The sequence below is a fragment of the Larus michahellis genome, chromosome 2, assembly GCF_964199755.1.
Source record: "Larus michahellis chromosome 2, bLarMic1.1, whole genome shotgun sequence".
Lineage (NCBI taxonomy): Eukaryota > Metazoa > Chordata > Aves > Charadriiformes > Laridae > Larus > Larus michahellis.
In genome coordinates, this window is record NC_133897.1 from 5578595 (window position 1) to 5598596 (window position 20002).

The following is a 20002-nucleotide window of genomic DNA, read 5'->3' on the forward strand; positions in this document are numbered from 1 at the left end:
TTTGCCATCATTGCTGTTACTGTCTTGTTGTTGTTTACATTTTGTAGCTGTGCAGTCAATACTGTCAAACAAGGTGTCCAATCCCATGTACACTCCTGCAATGCCTCTTTCTTTCGATAAGTTCTAATTCCGTTTGTGAGGAGTTCCACAGCCAATAAGAAAGTCATATGACCAGCAGCAGTTGCCCAGCAAACTTTCTCCAAAATTCATTCTGTCAAGTCTTACGCAGACTACTTTCCAGATAGGAAATCACAATTCATCAGCGAGTTGCTGGATGGTTCCTCTTTGGAGGAAGACTCTCTCTTGAGTCTTCTCTTGTGGTTCTTACTGTCAGCACATGGCAACTTGAACCTGCCCGTCCTGGGGAACTGCCCGGTGAAGTACTCACAGCAGTACGCCCATGTTTTAGGCTGTCATGTCATCTTGGTCATTTTCAGTGTGATGATGTGATGAGTTGGTTGTCGGGGGCTAGAACCAGTTCTTGTCCAGGCAAGAACTCTCTGTATGCCATTGTTATTTTTGCAAGGGTATGTGTTTACTGGTGTTGCAACATTCAGTGTATTCCTTGCTTGTCAGGAGAAACAGTTGGAGAGAAAAAACTTCTTTACGGTGAGGGTGACAGGGCACTGGAACAGGCTGCCCAGGGAGGGTGTGGAGTCCCCTCCTCTGGAGATTTTCAAGACTCACTTGGATGCGGTCCTGAGTAATGTGCTCTGGGCAATCCTGCTTTAGCAGGGGAGTCGGACTAGATGATCTCTAGAGGTCCCTTCCAGCTCTGAAAAATTCCGTGATTCCGTGAAGCCCTGTTGAGTCACATGTGACTAGAGATGCCATGCCAGTTGACTTGAGCGGTCATTTCAGTGAGCTGTGGTGTGTTTCTTTAACACAGCTTTTTGAATACAGGATGTTTCAGGAGAGACGGAAGCACCAGCACAGTAGTAAGAGGATCACAGGTGGGGAAAGAGGCTGTGGACGTGCTCATGCACGATGCAGGGCTCTAGTGAGGAAATAGTGTGATCCCAATGAGGACTGGGTTTAGGTGACAGTGTGGGGAAAGGCAAGGGTTGGTGTGCTGATGTGTAACACAGACACCAGGTAAAGAAGGTGTCCGTTCATTTACCATTCTCTCCCTTCTCCACCAAAATGCGACTCCATCCCATACAATCTTCAGGTTGTGGGTAGTCCTGCTCTGCTTGCCTGAAGAGTTGGTCGCTCACCGCTGCTCTCGGGACTCTCTTGCACAGTCTCCCTGATCACGACCATCCACCACATTATGCCTCACTCTTAATTGCATTTCACTACTCCCGATCAGATAGCATTTTCCAGCACTTTGCTGTATGCCAAAAGGAGTCACTGTGATGCCTCTGACCTCTGAAAGGGAAACTTTCATGATAAAAGGCCCCGTCTGAAAATCATGGACAGTATGACAGAACAATTAAAACAAGGCATTAATAAACTGGCAGACTATTCATTTGAGGTCAGGATGACAGTATATAATACTCCAGCTAAAATGACTGCTCTGTTGCCAATTTGTGTTGCTTAATCCTGGGGTAGATTTTACCACACTGCATAAAAATACAAAATCTAAATAAAATAATATTTACATTTCCTGGGAGCGAAGAGGAGCAAGCATTCTGGGAAGCACAGAAGTACAAGCTTTCTGTGAAGCATTAAATAGGAAGCCCAGCAGAAATGAGCGAAATAAATGCTAGTTGCCCATTAAACTCTCCAAAGAGAAGAGCTTAATGACTTCCCATTTAAACGCTTGAGTTTCCCTTAAGGAAAACTGCAAAGAAGCTTTCACAGTCAGCATTCCCTCTTTTGGGCATCTTGGAATATTTTGGCTATTTCATCTCACTACGGGAGATAAATTTCCTTTCAAATGGAACTTGGGTTTAATGACAGAAAATTTTTATGGCTGAAATCTTTTATTGGAAAGTTTCTTTTGGTTCAAAAGAGCTTCTGGGTTTGGATGTTCAGATTATAATTCATCACTGCCAAAACAGGTGGTCCAAATGCTTTTTTGGATCACTGATTTATAACTCCATTTTGGGCTCTAAATTTTCTTCTCAATTTAGAAATGGAAACGCTAAACTTCCAAAGCCCTGGCAAGATATAAAAACTACTTCTTTCCCATCTGTAGTTGGAAATAAGCTGTTTTATTCTGTCTTCAAGTCCTCATCTTTGGACTCATTTTATCTATCAATAAATATGAAGGGAAAAGTCCTTAGTTCTATTTTCCATTGTGATGCAGAAAACATGTATAAACAGAAATGAATAAAAATATCAAGTGAGATTAAAAACAAATAAAAAGGATGCACTGCCTGTCATCATTACTTCTCTTAAATGTCCATTCATCAGTCTCCATTTGTGGAACTGACGTGTGGGTTTTGTTAGAGCTGTCCGGTTCTTAGAGAAATTAATTTGTTGACACACAGCTCCAATAATAACAAGAAAGTCCTTGGCAAATCATTGTGTACTTTGCTAGATACAGTACAGAGGCTCTTTTCTAGGAAAACTCACTTTGCAGTAGTAAGATCTTTCTTCCTTTGAAATGCTACTATATATGTGTGTGTGTGTATATATAAATATATATATATAAAAGGAATAAACTCTAGAGGCTTCATCTGCTTTCCTTGTATATCAGAATCCATCTGGTAGTCACTAGAACTGTATGGGTCCTCTCCAGCTGAGAGAAGAGCTCCATTTTCATTTCAGACTTCAGCTTTTGCAGGCTGTGTGCAGCAGCCTGTTCCCTGTTTGATTCCCAGATTGTGTCTTCTGTCCTGAATGAACTCAAGGTATCATCCCTATGAGCTGCGGTATCAGCCCAATGTGGACAAACGGACAATAAAAATCCATCTGATTATGCGGTGAAAAACGATCTTCAGGTTAGACCTCTTTGAGTGCTACTAAAAGGTCCTACTGAGCCAAATGTCTTTCTGAAATTGAGTGTTCTTTTTAAAAAAATCATTAATGTTGAACACACTGAAATGAGTTTCTAGTAGGCAAAACCAGAAACAAGTATTTTGATGTTACCACCTTTGCATCTTTTGCCTTGGAATTTTTTGCTTGCTAAGCTCTGCCTTTGAGAGTCGTAAAGATCTCCCAGAGAAGCCTTAATAGAGACAAAAGGGAACTTTTGATGTGGTACCTCAAAACATTTTTTAATCTTTCATGTAGTATAATATCACAGATCCTCAGTAGAGACAGCCACATTCATTCAGTTGAAGCTCAGGTGGGATACCCCTCGACAATCTGAAGATCACTGGAGGGTTTGTGTGGGCAACCGGTTCAAGTCCAAGCACAATTTTTCCAAAAACACTCATTTTAAATATGACAAGTGAACCACTGTTGAGAAGTGCCTGTTTCTCTCCACTGAATATAAATAGAACCTGGGATAACCAGCTGCCTAGAAGTAATCTAAAATGAAATTATGCCAATCCAACTCAGCTCCTTATGCTTTTACTCTTCGTATCCTCGTGTGATGGAATGGCTTTATAGGCAAGGCCAAGTCACTTCAATTTTCTCTCTTAGATAACTAATCTAGAATGGGGAAGAATTAGTTATTCTGTTTCCTGAAGAAGCCTGTGGGATGAAGCCAGTAACAGGAGCTTTGTGTGTAACAAGCCAAAGGCTGCACTCGTGTCCTGTCCCGGTGCAGTGACAGCTGCGGAAAGTAGCCCTGTGAGAAAGTGGAAAACATAACCTTGAAAGAGCTGCATACATTATTCATAGATTCTAAAGCCAGAAGGAGATGTAAATGATCTTTCTAACCTTACTTTATGCATAAAAAGGGCCATAGGATTCTCCAGACTTGATGTTCCTCTTTGTGTCACAGCCATTATCTCTTGGGCTGATACGTATGGCTTGTTTTTCCAGTACCTTCCAGCCAGCCCAGGATTCTCTACTTCCTCTTGTCCCATTTACCAGCCCCTTTAAAAAAAAACAAGACTCTGGTTTGCAGGGAAAGACAGGCCAAATTTTATGTTACTTTTTTCCGTCCTCCTTCTCTTGGAACGGGTTTCTCTTTGCTTTTCAGGCAAATTTATTTTCTTTTCTAACTTTCCTTCCTCCTCCTCATGATCTGTTCAAGTGTAGTACTCACTGACATTCCGTGTTGTAAAGATGAAACCAAGAGGAAATTGAGTTAATGGATTAGACCCATTCAGGGAGGAAAAGCTCATAGAGGGACGGAGATGATTCTCTAATGTCTCTCTCAAAAAGTCCTCAGAGTTGCCTGTTGCTGAAAGCTGGACTCTGTACTTGGGCAGTGTCATTGAATATTTGTCCTCACACTCTTTCTTTACACATCAGGGTATGCATGGTGATCAGACGACTGGGTGTGACATCTGTCCTTAGGTGACTACCAGGGCTTTGACGGGCGTTTTAAATTCGTATATTAAATGTTAGCAAAGTGTAATTGTGTGAGTAAACGTTAGGTCTGGAGTTCAGAGCAGTTTAAATTTGGGACCCTCCCTAAGAATCCAGAGGAGTTTGAATCCAGGTTTGCTATTTACAGAGCAGCCATTTATGAGGGTAAGGACAGGCAATAAAATTCCCAGGTCTGAGGTTGTTTCTGAAGTTAGGTAAGGTGGAATTTGGGATCGCTGATTCTGGAGCCCTGGGTGAGCAGTGGGACAGATTTTCTGTAAACTAAAGTTATTACTGTAGCACCAAAGTGCCAAATGGGTTCAGGCAGCCAACCATTAGCCAAAGAAGTCGTCTTCTTTTCCTTCATGCTTTTCCAAAAATCAGCATGACTTTGTATTCACAGCCATTCCATTGGGAAACGTTAAGAATATCAAGATAGGCTTTATTCAATCTAACTCAGATGAGAGATCTTTTCTAAACATAGGTGCACAGTATCTTTTCAGGTGCTCTATAAGCCCCACGTGGGTCTGGCAGAGAGGATACAGCTCCTCTAGGAAGCCCATGCTGTCCGAAGTAGTAGTTTGAGGTCAGGCAGGATACACCACGGCACCCAAAATGGCTCTCAGTCACTGTGTTTAGGCAACTAAATGCAACCCTGTAATACAGCCCTATAATATATGCCCTCCCGACAGGTCTGTCTGTGCAAGTCACATAAAGGGGCACTTCAAAGTGGGAAGAGTCATCTCATGCTGAAGCAAACATCTCAAATAGACAGGAGGACCTATAATGTAAAAGTAGCTATTTTTCTCCATCGGTTATTAAACGAGCTGGTGGAAAATAACTCAGGGGTTCGGGGTTAGCCTTAGGGCTGTCTACCAGACTACTCAGTTTTATTGCAGGCATGACACCTAAAGCATCCTCTCCAGCGTTTGAAAGATTGCCCAGCAAAGGAGAACTTTGGGAGAAAGATAGAAGGAAAACAGTATAGCAATAAGATGTTTGTGAGACCATCCACCTTTTTGACAAGTACATCACAACAAACACTAATGGAAGAGGCAGGGTGACAGTCACTCTGAAATGCAGACACGAGATTACTGAGTATGTCTTCAGGTGGATTTTAGTGTCTTTCTTCAGACCCACAGGCTTGAACACTGCCCACGTGACTGAGGATATGCAGCATATTCAATGCAAGAGCTAGGAAGAGGACTCAGGCTGAGTGGCCAATATGCCTGTTCTGGGTTCAGTGTTCCTCTCTCCTAGAAAATATTATAGAAATAATGTCCCTGGCAGGCTTTCCTCTGACACCTGGGTAGCTTGTTAAAGGTGACCACCAATGTATCTGCCTTCCTGAGCTGCTGTAGACAGATGTGGTCTCTGACCAGCCCTGTGTCACGTGTACCAGTGCCACTTACAGGCCTTAGCTATGCAAAAATGTCCCAAATGGTACTGTGGTCTGTGCTTCAGTAGCTGAATTGTCTCCCTGAATGTGGTCTCTGTTGGGATGCTCAGCTTTTGGTGGCTCATACACCAGAAGGCTGTGCTGCCGAGACCTAGACAGGCTGGAAAGTTGGGCAGAGAGGAACCTAATGAAGTTCAACAAGGGCAAGTGTAGGGTGCTGCACCTAGGAAGGAATAACCCCATGCACCAGTACAGGTTGGGGGTGACCTGCTGGAAAGCAGCTCGGTGGAAAGAGACCTGGGAGTCCTGGTGGACAACAAGTTGCCCATGAGCCAGCAATGTCCCCTGGTGGCCAAGAAGGCCAATGGTGTCCTGGGGTGCATTAAAAAGAGTGTAGTCAGCAGGTCGAGGGAGGTCATCCTCCCCCTCTACTCCGCCTTGGTGAGGCTGCACCTGGAGTGCTGTGTCCAGTTCTGGGCTCCTGGGTTCAAGGAAGACAAGGAACTACTGGAGAGAGTCCAGTGGAGGGCTACAAAAATGATCAGGGGACTGGAGCATCTCTCTTATTAGGAGAGGCTGAGACCTGGGTCCATTTAGAAGAGAAGACTGAGAGGGGATCTCATCAATGCTTATCGATATCTAAAGGGCAGGTGTCAAGAAGATGGAGCCAGACTCTTCAGTGGTGCCCAGCAATGGGACAAGGCACAAAGTGGAACACAGGAGATCCCATCTGAACATGAGGAAAAACTTCTTTACTTGAAGGAAAAACTTCTTTACTTTGTTCCAGAGCACTGGAACAGGCTGCCCAGAGAGGTGGTAGAGTCTCCTTCTCTGGAGATATTCAAAACCCACCTGGACGTGTTCCTGTGCCACTTGCTCTGGGTGACCCTGCGTTGGCCGGGGGATTGGACTAGATGATCTCGAAAGGTCCCTTCCAACCCTTGCCATTCTGTGATTCTGGGGTGGTACGCAGCACATACTGAGCTTCAACTGAGACAATCAGTATTAATGCTGCCAACCAGATGAGCAAGCCAGCTGTCACCGGGGATCAGTGCAAATATACATGAAAACCTAGGTGAGAAGTATTAGTACATCCTTTGTGTGTATCATCATTGTTTTCTTGCTGCAACCCTTGGATGGGGGAGCCCAGGCAAAAGAGTGGGAGAATGAAAAACTGATTTATATAGAATAAGAGTATTTCTAATGAAGTAACTCCCAAACTTTTCAGCTACCAATTCTCCTTCTGGATTGATGAATCACACTTCTGCAATTTAATTTCAGAGAAGATCCCTAATTTTTCTGATGCAGCCTGTGGCAATGTGAATTTCAAGTTCCCTGCTGTCACATCAAAGTAGGACTCAGAAACTTGAAATGCTTTCTCCTATCCCGTTCATCATGTTAATCCCATGTGATTAGTTTTTTGGAACTTGCCCTTGCCTAAGAGTCTATAATTCCATCGGGCATCTTCCATTATGATTGCAAAAGTGGCTAGTTTTGGATTGGTGCCTTTTTTGCATCCTTAATAGAAGTAACCCAAACCTGATCCTGAGCTGATGAGGAACCTCAAGATTTGGTAGCAGAATTTGAGGCAGATGTTTTCTTTCTATGGGTGAAGATCACCCCCACCCCCCTCAGTAGACACTGCCTGAACATTTCTCTTTCTGGTATTGAGGAACGGTGCAACCACCAAAGTGAGGAGTTTAAGATTCAAGTCAAACCAGTGATATGAAGCAGTTTTTGTCTCTGATAAATAAAGTGAGACCTGTTTGACCTCAAGATCTTAAATATGACAAAGAAAATTCTAGCAAGAGCAAGTATACAAACTGCACTGTTTTATTTATTTCTTACACTCCCTAAAGCCCTGCTCTGCTAAGAAAATCATTTCAAAAAATGTCACGTTGACTCCTAGAGCAGCATTTTTGTATCTCACATAATAAGTGTTTAATGTACATAATTCCCAACGCTGCCAGCGCCTATTCAGGTGCTTATTGCACCATTTGTTATGAGCCATGTTACAGTAACCGCAGAGAATGGTATGATGGATGCCAAGATACTGTAATCATTGAAATATAGCACATTGCACGGGGGGGAAAAAAAAAAAGAGCATATTTTGAGAACGCTTTTTAATTGGCAGCTCTGCTACAGGGTTCATAAATAGTTGGAAGTCAATCACGGAATTATTCCATTCATAGACTGCAAAATGCCAAGAGCCCTGGGACTCTGGAGATGGGTGTGAGATAAATATCTTTTCACAAGCTTAGGTTGTGACCTCAGCAATCCCGAGATAACAATTCTGTATTTCTGACCGTATACATCGCGAAGAATTTTGAGACAGATCAGTATGTTGTAAGCTACCCTACTTTATGTGTTGAAAGCAACCCAAAACTTGCTCCTAGGTGCCAAATCCTTCTGCTGCTCACAAATCAGAATCTTCTTTTCAGGTGTTTTTTTTTTTTTTCCTTTCCTGTTTACACTGAGAGAAAACTTATGTAAAAAGCTCGCTAGCAGATGCTACAACAACAGTAATTAGAGCAAACCTCAATTCTCAGCGGTGAGATAGTAACAGAAATAATTATCTAGCACAGCAGATTAAAGAGGGAAGTGGCAAATCCACCATCTCACCTTTAAAGAAAGTGCAAAAAATAGGCATTTTTCAGGTATGATTCATCTGCTGTATTTTAAATGTCTCTTGCAGAGTGTAATCTATTGCCTCCACTGAATACAAAGGGGGTCCAGTGTGACTAGCTCACATTCAGATCTCTGCAATGCAGTCTTGTACTGTGGGGCCAGGGGGCCCTACCTAACCATTACCGCCCGCTGTGGAATGGGAGGAAGGTTTCAAACGCCTGCCAGATCAACGCAGCGCAGTGCTGCCAAATACTCCACGCAGGGAGCCTCGATGAGCTGAGCCAGAGACAGAGCCAAAAAATCAAATAAATCCCACCCTTAGTTGTTCCTTGTGGCACCCATGAAAGGAGTAAAAGGGAGTAAAAATAAGTTCCTTGCTGGGACCATTAATTTTTCACTCCATTTTCATTGCTGCTTTGAAAACATTAATAGCTGTTGGGTATTTGCTGCATAATCTGATATTTCTAGTAAACTTTTGAGTCTGTTGCAATCAATAGTAAAGCCAAGAGGCTGTTCTCAATCAGGCTGTAATTGCAAAATGTGCCTTTTGAGGTGTAATCACATCCTTCAAGCACTGTTTGACTGACTGGTGTTATTTTTTTTCCCTCTCTCTTCCTTCTTTTCCAGATAAATTTTGTATTTCTATTTAACATAGTTAGGATTTTAATGACGAAGCTGAGAGCTTCAACCACTTCAGAAACAATACAGTACAGGTAAGTCAGCTGGTGCTTCTTGCTGTTTGTGGTGTTAAAGAACTGCTTTTCCTGCCCTGTTCTGGTCCCATCTTCGTCTTTCCAGATGCTGCTGTTATCTCAGAAAGTGTCTTTCCTGCCCCTTGAGATCACACAGTTAGGAACACAGTATTTATTTTTGTAGGCTACCTCTTAAAGCGTGCCAGCATTTTTTCTGTCCACTCCGTTTCAGTGTCCAACAATGCCAACAGCCCAGGCGTACAGGCACAGAGACGTTTACACCAGCCTCTGTACCTCCTTCAGGCTTCCACACGCCCCAACACACACCTGAAATTTCCCCCTTCCACTGAAATCTGAAGGCTTCGATTTCAAGTGAGGACAGGAATTCTGTCAATTTTCATATGTACTCAAGCATATGTATTATAATCTATAAACATATCATAACTCCTTTCACCGATGACTAGACCATTCATTCAACTAATCTGGAGAACCAGTGCAGAACTGGCTTCAGCAGTTGGATACAAGGCTTGTATCAGGAATGGCGTGGCCAGCAGGAGCAGGGAAGTGACCGTGCCTCTGTACTCGGCACTGGTGAGGCCTCACCTCGAGTGCTGTGTTCAGTTCTGGGCCCCTCTGTACAAGAGGGACGTTCAGGTGCTGGAGCGTGTCCAGAGGAGAGCTACCAGGCTGGTGAGGGGTCTGGAGACCAGGTCATATGAGGAGAGGCTGAGGGAGCTGGGCATGTTTAGCTTGGAGAAGAGGAGGCTGAGGGGAGACCTCATTGCCCTCTACAACTCCCTGAAAGGAGGTTGGAGAGAGGTGGGTGCTGGCCTCTTCTCCCAGGTGAATAATGACAGGACCAGAGGAAATGGTCTGAAGTTGCAGCAGGGGAGGTTTAGATTAGCTATTAGGAAGAATTACTTTACTGAAAGAGTGGTCAGGCACTGGAACAGCCTGCCCAGGGAGGGGGTTGAGTCACCATCCCTAGAGGTATTTAAGAAACATCTAGATTTGGCACTTCAGGGCATGCTCTAGTGGCTGAAATTGCAGGTTGTTTGTTTGTGGTTTGTGTGGTTTTGGGGTTTTTGGGGGTTTTTTTTTTGGTGTGTGTATGGTTGGACTCGATGATCTCAAAGGTCCTTTCCAACCATGAAGTTTCTATGATTCTATGATTCTATGAACTGTTCAGTCCCCACACTAGATTGCTTCTCTGTCCCAGTCTCCAGCTTTGTAGATGCAGAACAATACAATATCAAGACTTCCCTATTAATCATATGCATATGAAGGTCCTTGTTCATGCTAATATCCTAGCAGAATCAGAAGTAAAAGAAGAACAGAGCCTGGGCCAAAACATTCATATAGTGTCTGTAATCAATAGGTGTATCTTTACTAATGATTACTATGCGCATACAGGTATTTCCAGTAGGGTTCAATGTTCTTTCTAAAGTGTAGGGAGTGGGAATGAGGAGCACTTGTGCCCTCTCCCTTCAGCTGGTACCAGCATTCCTGCAACCACTCAGTGGGTTGCATCACAGAACTGATCCTTAACTAATAATTACCTTTATAGGGGCCAGCTTCTCAAGTGGATCAGCTTCCTGAGCTGCCTGACTGTGCAACCTCACCAGCACTAGTATAGCAGAAAGGAGAAAACAGGAATGTTTATCCCAGGACAGTAGAAGGAAGGTGGCCTGGTCCGTTCTGGTATGCATCAGCCTAAACACTCCAAAAGCAAATTCTTAGGGATCAGGAGATGCTGACTGCCCTTATTCTCTCACCATTTGCAGTATCTTGCAAAGTGTTTGGAGCATTTATGGACAGACAGGACCTCACACTGGGAAACAGCAGAGTTTTTGTGGAGTAAGATGGGTCACGATCCTCTAAATCATTTCTAGATAAAATCTCAGCGTATCAAGCTCAGGCTTGAATCTTGATGTCCTCAAATCAGCCTGCTCTTACGTTTGGAGGCAGTTTTGCCGCAGTCATGGCGTTTTGTTGTTTTGCCTGATTCCTTGCTTTTACTCCTGTCTGAGGTTTGAGGACAAATGTAAAGTTAATGCAGTGTTTTCTTCTTCAGACTCTTTGCACACTTCCTGAGAAATGAAGGAGAAAAACACCCCTTTTTTCATGCTCAAACCTCATGCCATTAAACTAAAACTAGAATGAAAAAGCCCTGATTCAAATCTCGGTACATTTTTATCCCTTCTGCAGTTTGCAGGGAGCATTAGAAATATTAGATTCTGAAGCAATCTAATCTAAAGTAACTGCCTCATCCTTGAACAGCTGACGGTGATCTTATCCTCGCTACAAGCTCTGGGTGGGAATCTTCTTTTTCACAGCCTAAATAGAAAGCCATATAATTCCAGGAGAGCCTGTGGCAAGCCTTACTGGTCTAAAGCTGAGTACTCCAAACGTTTCTTAAGCAAGTATTAAATGAAGTGGCAGCCACTTTGTTAAGAATGTCACTCTATCCTGACACCGGCAATGTTTTTGTGCTCCCCTGCCTGCCTACCTACCTGTCTTTATCTGCCTTTTACGGCATTATACAGAGATTTATACAGACTTAGCAAAATTGCAGCCTTCTGTGTTTGCACAGTATCTAAGGTGCTGTTCTGCAGTTGACATCCCAAGACACTATTATGGCACCAACAATAAAGATTAGCCCCTAATAATTCTGTTAATAATCACTTGTGGTTCCTTGTGCACCACCTGCTTGTTTATTATTTATAAGACAGCCCTAAGCAATTGAGTTGGGTGTGTAGGTGTTGCAGAGAGAGAGAAAACATTTACACCCCGGACAGAATCAAAAGATGGGCATAGAGCAGGTCTCATGGGCACAGCATTCCTGCCCTGGTCAGCAGCTAAGTTGTGTGCTTACCACATCACCCTGAGGTATAAGAAATCACTCACCAAACCTGCAGAGAGTCTCAAGCCTTCAGATTAATGCAAGTCTCACTGTTAGGACAGAAAAGTGTCTGGAGGAACAAGAGAGAGAAAGGGAAGGATATAAAAAAGGTTCCCATTTGTACCCTGGAGTTCGGGGTGTGGGGACAAATAACAGGAATCAAAGGCAAAGGCTTTCCCAGAACATGTTTCTCCAAGTGGTCAGACACTGGTGAGAAAGTCTTAACTAGCAAACTCACCTGTGCCTTCTCAACCCAAAGTGGAGGCTGTCATTCTTTCCTTGCTCCCGTGCTAAACTCTAACCAGCCTTTCGGACTTGTGGTCAGGCTCCCTTAAATATCCTTTCCTGAGCCCCGAGAAAACTGAGTTCTTCATTGCCTGAGGACACCAGGAGCCTCCGCCTGGGGTTACAGAATAAGCTGGTCACGAACCCTGGGACTGTTCCTGTGCAGGCAGGCTGAGAAGTATCTAAAATCTGGATGTCCTCCTGAGAAAAAGCTTAAATTATTTGGTCATTGTGCAAGTATAGGCTTCCCCTGCTGTCCCCAGCACGTGCTCTAGCAGCATGCCTCGAGAGCGGCAGCCTACGGCGGTACAGATAACGCAGTTGTTCTTTCTTGTGTTCACGTGTGTTTTCTGTTTCCTGCCCACAGGAAGGCAGTCAAGGCCACGTTAGTTCTTCTGCCTCTGCTAGGCATCACCTATATGCTTTTCTTTGTCAACCCTGGTGAAGATGACATTTCCCAGATCGTCTTCATCTATTTCAATTCCTTCCTGCAGTCTTTTCAGGTAAGCGAGCAAGTTTACAGCTGGTGTCAGGTACTGTTGAAAGGATTCTTAGTGCTTTTCAGCTATGAAACTTACAGCAATGAAGTCCATGATAGAAATATTAGTTGAAAATAGCTCAGCTTTGGTCGTGCTTATGTAATAGATATATAAGCATGTCTTATGGAGTGGAGATCTCCTCTCAGGTGTGTACTGGGGGGATTCATCTCCCTTAACATCAGCACTACATTCAGTCTATAGCTACAGCTCCTCACTGGGGCTCCGTCTAAAGTCAAAGGAGACAGAAATGATGTTTCATTCTATCCTAAACTGCCTGAGAGAGGATGATGAATCACTCTCCCAAGGCACCTCTGTCTTCACAGAGCAGACAGTGAGCTGAGACTTAGACAAGATGTTGCCCAAACAAAGGGAAATGACTTCTACCTGTTGGGCTCGCTTGATTAAGACGTTAGCTATATTCCCCGGCCTCCCGCTCCAGCTCTCGTGCAATGGTGCCTGCACTCAGCCACTGGACCGTACCAACTGAGAACTCCTACCTATCTCCTCTCTCTCCTGAATTTAATAGGAGTTCTGCCAGGATGTAGAAGGTAGTGGGACATGATTAATTGCCCCATCTTTCTGGATTTCACACAAAACCAAAAGTGACTGAAGACCTTGAATGGTGTTTAGCCACACATTTCTGCTTAGGTGTGTCCAACAGCTTTACCTCTGCTTAAAAGCCTTCTTGAACTAGGGTGGAACTATGTTTGGCATTAATGTTTTACCTCTGATATCTGCAGGAACAAGCACTCTGATAGGCAGGATATCAATACAAATATACAGCACGCATTCTGTCAAGCCAAATCTGGGGTTATGGTTTACAAAAGTTTTGATCTTTGGATTACTGTTTTTACTGATTGCATATTTAGATTTGAAACACCGAGCATCCCACCAGAAATCACAACTGAATATCCAAAATGAAAAATACCCCTTTTAATCTGTGAACAAAGAACCTTTAGCCTTTACCAGTGAAACAATCCACATTATTAATTCCCTAAAATTAATTGTATTTTTTATCTGCTGATGCTCAGTGTCTCAAAAACTGCTACACTGCTTATTTTATTGTTAGTGTTATGAAGGCATATGTAAGAAAGCAAGCACAGGGAATCTCTCCTGTATGGTGACAGTAATTACAGTCCATTGCTGGAAGCAGAATGGGTAGGCTTCCACTCACAGGGCTAGAGATGAAAGTGTCATCATGTTGTCGTCTGAGCTTCCATTATGGTCATTACAATCTTTGCAGTCATTACAGGGGTCTAGTCACTGCTGTCAATAGATGCCACAGGGCAATTCAGCTAAGATGAATGTAAGCAACCTGATGACATACTTGCCCACACAAGACCATCTCAAGCCATTTCACAGCGCCCTGGAAGTGTCTGCGACATCCTCAAAGAGCCGGCAGGCATGACATAGCACCTGTGAGGGGTCTGTGCCATTCTGGGGAGGCAGCTGGAAGCTCTAGACATGGTTTAGGACAACTGAAGTGGCAATCCCCTCTATCAGTGGAAGGGCTGTCTAGATTCTAGCTCTCATATCTCACCTGTGAGCTGCAAGACACTCATAAAGTTGTAGGGTAAAGATTTCATCTGTCTAGAAGTGGATGATCTCAACAAGATTGTGGCTTTGCTTAGGATGAGCCCAGGATAAAGCTCCATCCCCGATTTTGCGTGGTAAAATACTTACCTAATAATTGACTGCTTTCTATTCTTTCCAGGGTTTCTTTGTGTCAGTATTTTACTGCTTCTTGAATGGTGAGGTAAGTAGTGTCCCCTGCTGTCAGTGTAATTAATTCTTGGGAGGTGGAACCTACTTGAATGCCTGATTACAGAGACATGAGGTGTTTTTACAAGAGGTCACAGTCCCATCAGTCTGTTGCTCTTGCAGAATGTGCCTCTGTTAATGTGCCTCTGAGTTTCCCAGACCTCATTTTTGGGTGTCCTTTGTTCACAAAGCTTTATCAAATTCAGGTTATTCCCTGGGAGGTCAGGGCAGAGGAAAAGAAGTCTTATCAGATTATAATTTTTTTTGTTCTTTAGTTTAAGACTTCTTTGAAGTGTCTCATTAATTTAAAATATGATTTCTGGGCATACACGAACATTACTTCTGAGCTGGGCTCTCATTAAGGGTGTGCTGCAGGTGACCCATTTTTATAACGGGATTGCCCTGCTGAGTTGGGTGAGTTAGCGTTTCTGTGTGGATATTTATCTCTGAGTGATCAATACCTATGGCATTCAGAAAAGAGGGCTGGGGACAGGGTTGGTTTTGCTCCTCAGAATAAATTTTAGGTACTGTTACTCAAGCAAGAAATGTTTCACTAATATCCCTTGGTGTTTGGCTTACACCCCAAAGTGCATAAAGATTTATATCATTTCTACTGCTTGTACTGCCAGTGCCTCATTTACCAGCATTGCAGCATGTCATCTTTGTCCAGTTAAAATTTGGGTCTCTGCAGAAATTAATTCCATGTCTTAATTATTCCTGCTGTATTGATTTATATTTTGTATGCGCTGCTTCTTAATTTCATTATGGGGCTCCCTGTGTGGCACCATGAGAAAGAATGGACGTGTCTTCTCACCCAGCTGCTCTGCAACATTTTCTATACTTCAGCCAATGAAGCACCCCTATTTTATTTTATTTTATTTTATTTTATTTTATTTTATTTTATTTTATTTTATTTTATTTTATTGCTTTTCTTCATTTCCTCTCTTCCTCATTAATCTGAGGTGTTGTTAACAAGAAGCAACACTGCTTTCTCAGGGTAGGAACGTGCCACTTCTACATACTGGCAGCAGAGTGTTCTCAGTTCTCTTTCCAACTTTCCTTCAATAAATTCTGGCCACTCCATTTGCCTCTCAATAAGTAGGGAGGTCAAGCCTTCCCCAAAAAGTACAGGCACCTTAACTGTGGGACTACAGTTACCTCAAAACCTTGCCATATATCTGAGTTGCTTGTGACCATACTTTGTTTTTGTGGGCCACTGTGCTGCACAATCTGATGAGGTTAAAGGCACCAGAAGTCTGGCATGTCCCTTCAGTAGTACTCATCATGTTCATCAGTTTAACGCTGTTAATGCAGAAGGAAAATCTTCCTGTAGACAGCAGGCTTTTTTCCTGCCTTTTTTTCCCTCTTTTTTTTTTTCTTTTCACCGGTGCCACAGTGAACATCAGGGGCTTGAACCTGGGCCACATGATTTCATGGTTGGTCAGGACTTTGTATCCCCCTAGTGCACTTCCATTTTGTGCACTTGGGCTAGGGCCTGTTGGCTTTTCATACCAGGCTTTCACTTTTTTGGCGGTTCTGGCATTCTTTCAGCTGTCTTGTAGCACAAGGAATATCTCCTTCACTACAGCGGTCTGAGGTTCTTTGTCCAAGGCCATGAGCCAAATTCCCATCTCCTGTAACTTAAATGAGTTAAGACATAATTGGGCTTCTTGAAAGGCAGGACACTTCACCTCATGTGCTTCTTCCGTGTCTTGATAACAATCTACTAGCAGATCTGGAATGATTTCCATAACTGATTTTCCCAGCTATATCACACTGCTGTTACAGTTTGAATGGGCATTTCAAGGTTAAAACACCAACTTGGGTGATCTAGGTGATCTTTACTCATTTCCCTAAACATAGATATCTAGTGCCACTTGAGAGGCTACAGAGTATCTGAGGTATCCACATGGGTCTACCAGATATGATACGGGATCTACAGAAGATTCACACCTTCCAACTGGGAAGTGGGAAGCCAAGAAGGATACAGTGGGGCTTCTCAAATGGCACAAGCTCTCTATGTCACTAATTCAAGCCAGTCAATGCAATCATTTTGTTATCAGCTTAGCCTACGATAGGCACCTCCATTTGCTCACCTGAACAACTCTAGTCTTCCCTGACAGTATGGACTAGCTCTCCACTGACTATAATGCATGCCTAGGCACTCCGTTGACATGTAGATACCTACAAATAGCTGAATTTGTGAATGAAATCTTCCCTGTAGCTATATGTTTACATCTGATGTGCGACTTCCACTTGACTGGCTAAACCATGGAACTCCCTAACTACGTCTTTGAGATGTTACATATGTCTAAACCGCCCAGATATTGCAGCATTGTCTACTTCAAAACTGTGAAAGGGCTTTGGACTCATCTTAAAGTACTGTGGGAATGTTTTTTAAAGTATCATAAAGGTTTAAAGCATGGAATTTCCTACTCTGCTCTAGCTTCAGCTCTTCACAGCTTAGAAACAAGTAGCCAATTCAGGGAATTTTCAGAGCTTTCTGCATTTGTAATCACATTGTCCAGAAAAAAAAATCCATCTTATAGTATATAAAAGCTCTTTCTTGTGATAGTGCTTATCCCTAGATCTCCACCTACTCATAAAGCTCATAATACTCATAAATACTCATAAAATGAGCTGATGGGACAAATTTATTTCCTTATGCTTTGGAGCAGGCATTTGACCTGGGAATATAAACATCTCCCTTTCCCTCATTTCCACAACAAACAGTTTTTCACCCAGATGTTGGACTAGCTTTGTTGGCTGCAGTGAGAATTAATCCAATGGGCTAGGTTTTGAGAGAGCGTGTATCATTCGAGCCCTTTTACTAGAGATACAATCCTTCAGATTTTGAATATGGATGTCTTTCCAAGCCAAAACATGATACACAAGTTATTCCAGTGAACCTAAGGAGGTTTAATAAAAACAAAGGTGTCGGGTTTTTATGTTTTATTGCTTCTGAAAAGTTCTGAAGCTGTTTTGAACAAACTGTGTGCGCCATGGATAGGCATGAGAGGCCATTGACACTTGACTCATATTGATTTGTCTAGAGACTTTATGGAGAAAAAGTTGTATTTTTTGGACAAAGAGAAAATCTGCTTGCACTAGAGGGCAGAAATATGCAAATTTCATTTAATCTGAGTGGTAAAGAGCATCTCTGGACTTCCATGTAAATTGAGGATGAGAGGGTTCTGAGAATTTTAAATGTTAATAAAAATGGCATAATGAAAAATATGTATGCATTTACATTAAATACCACTTAAAAAGAACGAATGCAGATTGTGAACTTCGTTTTCAATGACTGCAAAAATCAAGATGCTCTTCAAAATATTTTCGGTCAGCTCAGATCACAAGACTGAATTTAGTTTCATATAAAACTCGATTAAAAAAAACCCAAACTTTAAGATGGAGTTTTTTGGAACAAGGATATATACTATATGAGAGTATAGATCCACAGAAACCACTAAATTGTCTCTTCAGCCTCTGTAGTACAAGGTGACAGATTCCATCCAGTAACTGAACTTGATAGCATGTGTTTAACTAAAGCCTGTCTTTCAAAAGGGTGTCTGGTGTGGGGTTCATCTCACGTGGTACCTCTGATTTTTCTGATAACGATCTTGAGAACTGAATGCTGGATAAAAATATCGCTATCCTATCCAGGTCACAGCCAGACCCGAAACTGAAAAAAGGCTCAGTGAAGGTTATAGTCTTTAGGCATATGTAGAGTAGCCTTATAATTGTTTACGTGATATGAAACCCAGGAAAAATATTCATTACAGTTTCAGTACCAAAAGAGGTTCACTGAAGACAATTATCACCTTTGGCTTTTCATAGGAGAGCATCAAGGGAAGACAACAGAAGGCAGCAGTGACACTCACTACCGTGATAATCACTCTTTGTTGATCTCTAGGCTCACAGCTCTCTTAAGGGTTCTTCATACTTTTATCTCTAGGGACTTCTTTCAGTTCTTTAGTACGCACCTTCTGCTCACAGGCAGATGGGTACAGCACTCCCAGCATTTCTGTCCTCTCTTTGAATGATTCCAGATAAAGCGTCTTCCAAAGATGGATCTTCCCTCGAGGTCCCTTTCTAGTGTGGTACCAACCTCCTCAGCTGGACCTTCTTGCTAGTGATGGTTTTCTTCTCAAAGGAAACAAAGTATTTCAGAGAGAGAGGGAAAGAATGTGTTTATAGTGTTTCATACTGCAAATATATCGTCCTGTATGGTTGTGTTACCTTTGGTCTTATGGCTGCTGTTTGTTGGAGTCTGGAGGGGAGGACATCAGATCTAAGATGCTGCAGCATCTCCCAGAAAAGGAAATAAACTATTTCCAGCCAACTGCTGGTAAACCTCCAGAGGAATGAGAACTTCACTGGTGGAAGTGGCTGGCTTGACTCCTGCTACCTCAACAAAGACACGACGGAAACAAGGATAATGGAGGAAGGATGCCCGCCTCCAGAGAACACTTATCCTTGTTATTAGGTGCTTCATGTTATTTCCAATAACCACCAGTGCTGACCCCTCAGAGTTCTGTGGACCTTGGAAACCTTACCAACCATAATGGGAGAAAATAACACAGCTGTACCTTAATGGGGTGCTTGTGAATGAAGGTTGACTGTGTGTGAGAATTACCCAGATTTATGAAGTGATAGTGCTTGAAGGGCTAGACAGAGAAGAGCAGTCTCCACTATCAAACTGAGTGAAGGAAACAAGGGAAATGCTGATTGAACATGGTGAAAAAAATCATAGTGAGGATGTTTAAGTGCTAGAAAGATCTCTGTCCTTGGATGTAATCAAAATGACTGGATAAGACCTTGACAAAATTTCAAAGCTGGATAAAATTTCTATGCTGTACTTGCTTTGAATATGGCATTGGGCTAGAGGCCTTCTGAGGTCCCTTCTAACCTTAATTATTCTATAATTCATGAATCCTACGTCCATAGTAAGGTGGCCGTCCTTCATTTCTAACCGTGTCCTGGAGGCGTACATAGATAGCAAGGCCTATGCCTGAATTCATCCTGCAAAGCATGAATTCTCAGCTCAAGCAGGCCTCATATTCTATTATTGTCTGGTCAATATCGATAATCAGCTATGAATGAGCATTTAAAATGGAAAGCAATTAGCTGACCTAGAGAGAAACCATAACCAGAGAGGAATAGAGCAAGTTACTTGGTTAGATGGCACTGTAAATTACTCTCACAACTAGGTGCAAGGCAAGGATAAATATGTTTACTTTTTTGTGTGTTGACCCTGTACCCGGGCTCTGTCTGTCTCTCAAAATCTATTAAGCTCAAAGTGGCTTACTTTGATCTGATCATCTTAGGAGGCTATTCATTATAATTGCCAGCTATGAATCACCTTCTAAATGGTTAGTCATCCACCTGCCCATCAATCTAAGCAGACTTCACATTAATCATT

General features: G+C 42.7%; 1 protein-coding gene across 3 annotated transcripts in view; it reads left to right on the plus strand.

Moving 5' to 3' along the window:
• Nucleotides 1-20002, plus strand: part of CRHR2 (corticotropin releasing hormone receptor 2) — a 168019-nt gene that overhangs the window by 138239 nt on the left and 9778 nt on the right. For all 3 annotated transcript variants that reach the window (XM_074573998.1, XM_074574000.1, XM_074573999.1), the window contains 3 exons: nt 9029-9114; nt 12648-12783; nt 14534-14575. In XM_074573998.1, the coding sequence (XP_074430099.1) occupies nt 9029-9114; nt 12648-12783; nt 14534-14575 (264 nt within the window). The remainder of the gene's footprint in view (nt 1-9028; nt 9115-12647; nt 12784-14533; nt 14576-20002) is intronic.